The 6,922-nt window shown below is 37.2% G+C and overlaps 1 protein-coding gene across 1 annotated transcript; it reads left to right on the forward strand.

Annotated features, from left to right (window-relative positions):
* Positions 1–228: 228 nt before the first annotated feature.
* Positions 229–987, forward strand: LOC141714524 (uncharacterized). The gene has a single exon (XM_074518039.1). It carries the CDS (start codon positions 229–231, stop codon positions 985–987), a length of 759 nt encoding a protein of 252 aa, XP_074374140.1.
* The last annotated feature ends 5,935 nt before the right edge of the window (positions 988–6,922 follow it).

The raw sequence follows: 6,922 nt of genomic DNA on the forward strand, positions 1-6,922 counted from the left end.
AGTTCTAGTAATAACAACAACAACAACAACAACAACAACAACAATAATAATAGTAATAACAATAATAACAATGGTGGAGCTTTTGATCAGCTAGCACAAACTTTAGCCGCTCTAGTAGGAAACCAACAGCTGAGGCAACCAAGCATAGTTTCGGAATTTAAAAGACTTAACCCGCCAAGCTTTGATGGAGCGACGGACCCGGCGGTAGTTGAGAAGTGGGTTCAAGAGATGAAGAAGGCCTTTGAGTTACTTGGCAGCAATGATGAGCAAAAAGTGACACTTGCTGTTTACCAACCTCAAGGGAGTGCCTTTGACTGGTGGCTTATGGAGAAAAGAAAAAATGAGGCAAATGCAGAAGCAAATCAAGAACCATATTCGTGGGAAAGGTTTAAGAAAGCTTTAGAGGACAAGTACTTTCTGAGGACGACGCGTTTACAGAAAGAGAGGGACTTTATCAGGCTTGAACAAGATGGGAAGCCGGTTACTGAGTATGAAGCAGAGTTTGCGAAACTTGCTAAGTACGCACCAACATTGGTTGCGGATGAGGCAAGTCGAGCAAGGAGGTTGGAGGAAGGATTGCGAAGTAATACTCGACTTGGAGTGGCGCCCTTTGAGCTTCAGACTTATGAGGTTGTTCTCAATAAAGCCTTGGTGATCGAGAGGGGTTTAGCAGAATCCGAAAAGGTAACACATAATTGGAACAAGAAGAGGTTCGCTCCAACTGGTGGTCAAGCGTCTCAAGGGGGACCACTCAAGAAACCACATGCGTATGATCAAATGGGTAATCAAGGAAATCAAGATAAATGCACTAGGTGTATAGGAAATCATGCCGATAGAGAATGTCATTGGAACTTGGGTGCTTGTTTTTATTGTGGGGAGATTGGACACAAGATCTCGAAATGTCCCAACAATCCACCACCAAGAAAGGGGGCAGACTACAAATTGGGAAATGGACGTGTGTTTCTAATTACCGGAAATCGTAACTAAGGTACGAATTATATCAAGAATTTCATGCATGCCTTTATTTAGAATAGAAAGTTGGAGGACCAAATTTTTTAAGGTGGGTAGAATATAACACCCCAATTTATTTTTTTATTTATTTGTTTAATTATAATTATAGTTTTTTATTTCCTACAATAATTTGATAGTAGATTTATTTTAGTTGACTAAATAAATATATGGAAATTTTATTATCTTGAAATTTGAATTATTAGCTAAAAATGGAAAGAAGTTAATTTTAGTAAAAACCTTTTATTAAATGATACTAATTATGAGGTAATTAAGGGTGTGCCTATTTAACTACTTGTTTGACAATAAAAAAGGGTTGCATAGGTCTCTCCAATTCTAAAAAAATCAATTTTAATATGGACAGTCGGGCTGTAACGCATTACAGGAACGCGTTACGAGCCCTGTAACGCATTCCAGTGATGCGTTACAGCCCTTTTAAGCCAATAAAGGGTGTAACGCATTCCGTGAATGCGCCACAGGTGTGTAACGCATTCCCGGAATGCGTTACACCCATATATTTATTTTTTTTTCAGCCGCCTAACAGATTCTATTCTCGGTTTGCGTGCCTGTACTTCACCTGTCTTCTTTGCTTTGCATTCTCCGTGCAGTCAGACTTCACAGACAGTAGCAGAAACAGCATATGCATATGAAACAAATATATATATATATATACTATATATACATATATTTACTTATTTAATTACGAATTTTAATTACAATAACTTCAAAAATTCATAATAAAAAATCTATACATCATAAAATTATGAAAAAAATACCCAGACGATCTACAACACTTGTAGAACCCAGATCAACATTCAAAATTATTCTGAGAAACAATTTCTCATCAGACAAAATTAATCCATGATATAACTTGTAAAAATTATAATTAATTCATAAAAGCACATAAAATTCTGAAATTTTTACCACAGATCTATATGCATACAACCTATGCTCTAATACCATTGTTGGATTTTTAATGCAGCGGAGGCATGGCAAAACACTTTTACACATACAAAATCCAAATAAAAGCATATAAATCATGAATAAAAATTCGAGGGATCGAATCTAACCTTTAAAAATAATTCGGAGACAACGATCAGAGATCCTTAGCAGTTGCTCCTCAAGTGTGAAGCACTCCACCGGTATCCACCAAGAAAACGATGTTAAGGAGGAGGAAGGAGGTGGAGAGAATTGGGTTTTCCAAACTTTTTGGGTTTTCGGGTTCTAATGGGGTTAGAATAAAATAGGGTCTATAATAGTGTATTTATAGGCAAAATTTTCAGCTGGAATTTTCCCATAAATAATATTATTATTATCCCATTTATTATTCTCATTAATAATTAAAACACCTTTTAATTATTAATCCTTTTTCTAAACAATTTAGAAATAATTCTCTCTCTTGATTTAAATTCCAAAAATTAAATCCTTAATTAATTATATTAAGAACTTTTCTTAATTAATTTATAATCAATTAAATCTCATTTAATCAATTATTAAATTTTCCAATTAATTATTTATTTCATAAATAAATAATTATTAGCCATTATTAATTAATTCCTCCACCATTAAATCATTCTCCTTTTATGGTGTGACCCTGTAGGTTCAATATTAAGCCGGTAATAGAAATAAATAATAATAAAACTATTTTATGATTATTTATATAAATTCTCTAATTTATTAAATATGATTAATTAATTAATCACATTTATTCTACATCGTGAGTGATGCTTCTCAACATATCGCGACTATCCGGATAATATGAATTCACTGCTTAGAATACCAAGAACCTGTCAGTGAATAGTTACCGTACAGTTAACTCCTTCTACCCTACAATGTCCCGATTAAATACAAGGCATGGATCTCGTGTCAAACCTATCTAATTCAATCACTTGCTTACCATTTACTATGCGTAGTTCTATGCAAATTAGAAACTCCTTTCTAATTTCATTCACTTTGGCCAGAGATTCCTGAACTAGCATAAGTGGATCAGCCTTGAACATTCGCTTCCTTCACTGGAAGGGGTAGATCCTTTATTGATCATACACTATCTTCGTGTACAAATTCCTATACCCAGAAGAGCCCTAATAATTGTCCCTGGAGACTAAGAACTAAACCAAAGCATAGTTCAGTGTACACAAGATGATTATGATGACCTCAAGTCTAAGGATACTTGTACAACTATCACTACGTGAACAACTGCTGACACGTGAGTGAACTCCATCAGTTGTTCAGCTGTGCGAGTCATGTTCAGTGAACTTATTCCATAATAAGCACCTACATACTAGCTATAGTATCACCACACAAATGTCTATGAGAACAGACATCCTTCATAATGAAGCAAGCATAGGATATACCGATCTTTGCGGATTATTAATTACCAGTTAGTAATCCTACGACCAGGAACTATTTAAGTTTAGAGTTATCATCTTTTTAGGTCTCACTATTATGATCTCATCATAATCCATAAAAATCTTTACTCTAAACTATGGTATATCTTACTTAAACACTTAAATAGATAGAGCCCGTAATAAAAACAAAACAAGTCTTTTATTAATATCAATGAAATCAAAACAAATTACATAAAAGTTATTCCTAAATCCTAATACATGATTGGACTTAGGACATATTCCTTTCACCAACATCCATCCAAAATACAATACAACAGTCCCAACACCTCAAGTTCTTCCAATTTATGTTATTCTCATCAAGAATTTAAACTATACTTAATTCCTTTAACAAATCAACAAGATTCAACATTCATTTCACTACCACTCCAACCCAAACTCTAAACAAACAAGCTTCATGCTTCACATATACTATATCAATCATAACCATTCCTAAATACTCAAAACTAAAGCTAGGGTTTGGAGTTTATACCTTCTTGAAGCTTCTTAACACAACACAAGAGCTTTGAATGCCTAAAGGACCTTGATCCTTGCTTGTATAACCTTAAACTTTCATAAAATTCAAGAAAACTAAAGTTATTTTTTTGAAAGTTACTATTCACCATCTTCTTCCTTGAATTATTGGAAGAGATTGTGAAGGAATTTGAAGCTTAAACTCGTGGGATAACTATATCTATGCATAAGGAGTACTAGATAATTAACTTACCAATTAAGGAAGCTTGGAACTTGAACTTTGAAAATCTTCTTCTTGAAATGGAGAAAAGGCCGAGAGCAAGGTTCTTGGTGAAGAGAAATAAAATTTTTGTTTTGATGAAATGATTTGTTTTGCCTTGGTGGATGTAGTTTTGTTTGTATTTTTGGTTAATTACCTTATTAACCTTGTCTTTGTGTGGTTATAAACCAACCACACCTCCTCCCTCCCTATGTCATGCTTACATCACCTTATTGTGTCATCATCTCTTACTTGCCCTCTCCTTATTGGTTGGATAACCTCATCATCCCTAACCTCCTTGATTAACTTCCTAATTGTTTGCCTAATGACCGCTGATCTGTTATACGGTTCGCTTAACTTTCGTTTTTGTTTATCGTTTGAGGGATCATACCCGGGATCTTATTACTTGGGTTTCCTTAACCTTTCTCAATATATTATAATCCTTTTATGATCCTCTCTTATAATCCTTTTATTTAAATCATTTCTATCCTGTTACCTTATACTCAATTCTTTCCGTATCTAGTGGATTTCCGGGAAAAATCAAAGTGTTCGGAGTTGGATTCTGACGATCTTTACATACACTTATATACCATACATAGTACTAATAAAATCTCAGAATATCCATAACAGAACCCCTACATAGTGTGGCATGAAAAGTTTTCTTATTCAGCAAAAACACTATTCATAAGGGTTACAAAAAGTTCAAAATTTTGGGGGTTATTACAGTCTCCCCTCCTTAAAAGGATTCTGTCCCGGAATCAAATAGAAAACAAATGGGGGTACTTTTCTAGCATGGCGCTCTCTAGTTCCCAAGTTGATTCTTCCACTATGGTTCTGCCATAGCACTCTGACTAGCTTGATCACTTTGTTCCGAAGCACCTGCTCCTTCTTATCTATAATCCTTACTGGCTTCTCCACGTAAGTCAGATCTGGTTGCATATCCACCTGCTCGTATTCCACTATGTGTCTGGCATCCCGATGATACTTCCTTAGCATTGACACATGGAACACATTATGAACTTGTTGCAAGTTAGGGGGTAAGGCTAGCTCGTACGCTAACTTTCCAATCCGTCTTAATATCTCAAAAGGTCCAATATATCTTGGGCTTAGTTTTCCTTTCTTTCCAAATCTCATTAACCCCTTCCAAGGGGATACCTTCAGCAGTACTAAGTCCCCTACTTCATATTCCTTGTCCTTTCGGGCTAGGTCTGCATATTTCTTCTATCTGTCTTGGGCTACTACAAGCCGCCCTCTGATAAGATCCACTATGTCTTTGGTCCTTTGGACCACTTCGGGTCCGAGCATCTTCCGCTCCCCTACTTCATCCCAGTATAAGGGAGATCGACACCTTCTTCCGTACAGGGCCTCATAAGGCGGCATTCCGATACTAGCATGAAAGCTATTGTTATAAGAAAACTCGGTCAACGGCAAGTGATCATCCCAACTTCCTTTAAAGTCTATTGCACAGACTCTCAACATATCCTCTAGTGTCTGGATGGTCCTTTCACTCTGCCCATCCATCTGGGGATGGTACGCGGTACTCATATTTAACTTGGTCCCCACACATTCTTGAAAGCTCCTCCAAAATCTGGAGTTGAATCTGGGGTCTCGGTCTGAGACAATGGACGCTGGGACTCCATGTCGCGTCACTATTTCCTTAAGGTAAATGTCCACCAGTCTATCGATTGTGTATCTTTCATTGATAGGAATGAAGTGAGCTAACTTTGTCAGTCAGTCTATAATTACCCATATGGCGTCATGATTGGCTTTCATCCTTGGCAAGCCTACAACAAAATCCATCGCTATCTGTTCCCATTTCCACTCGGGAATCTCCAGGGGTCGTAAAAGTCCACTAGGTCTCTGGTGCTCTGCCTTTACTCTTTGGCAAGTCAAACATTTGCTTACCCATTCTGCTACGTCCCTCTTCATGTTGGGCCACCAGTAATACTCCTTCAAATCCCTATACATCTTGGTGCTTCCCGGGTGAATGGAATACCTTGAACTATGGCTTTCATCCAAAATCTCATCTTTAAGCTCTTGAACGTTCGGAACCCAAATCTGGTAGGAGTACCTCATTATCCCTTTATCATCTTTCTCAGTATGGATCTCCTCTCCAGTCATTGACTCTCTGCCTTCATTCATTAATTTCTCTTGGCACAATCTGATCTTTTCCAATAACTCTGGCTGCATTGAGATCTCAAAAAGCTTTTCAGTTCCGGTTTCGGTTACCTTTACTTCTATTTCCATTCTCTCAAAATCCCTTATCAATTCTTCCGAAGTCGTTATCATTCTGAGTCTTTCCTTTCTGCTAAGGGCATCAGCCACCACATTGGCTTTCCCCGGATGATAGAGAATCTCACAATCATAGTCCTTGATTAGCTCTAACCATCTCCTCTGGCGCATGTTGAGCTCTTTCTGCGTAAATATGTACTTGAGCTCTTATGGTCTGTGAAAATCTCGCACTTCTCTCCATACAAGTAGTGCCTCCAAATTTTTAAGGCAAAAATTATTGCCGCGAGCTCAAGGTCATGAGTAGGATATCTAATCTCGTATTCCTTCAGTTGTCTCGATACATACGCAATCACCTTACCGTGCTGCATAAGCACACACCCTAATCCTCTGTGCGACGCGTCACTATATATCACAAAATCTCCTTTTCCATCCGGAAACGCCAACACAGGGGCCGTCACCAATCTTCTCTTTAATTCTTGAAAACTATTCTCGCAATTTTTTGTCCATTCGAACTTCTCTGCCTTGCGAGTAAGTCTTGTCAAAGGGGCTGCAATCTTCGCAAAGT

Source organism: Apium graveolens, chromosome 3 (genome assembly GCF_009905375.1).
Source record: "Apium graveolens cultivar Ventura chromosome 3, ASM990537v1, whole genome shotgun sequence".
In the NCBI taxonomy this organism is placed as follows: Eukaryota; Viridiplantae; Streptophyta; class Magnoliopsida; order Apiales; family Apiaceae; genus Apium; species Apium graveolens.

Coding starts and splice junctions, on each gene's coding strand:
- LOC141714524 (XM_074518039.1), top strand. CDS start 229: ATGAAGAAGGCCTTTGAGTTACTTGGCAGCAATGATGAGCAAAAAGTG.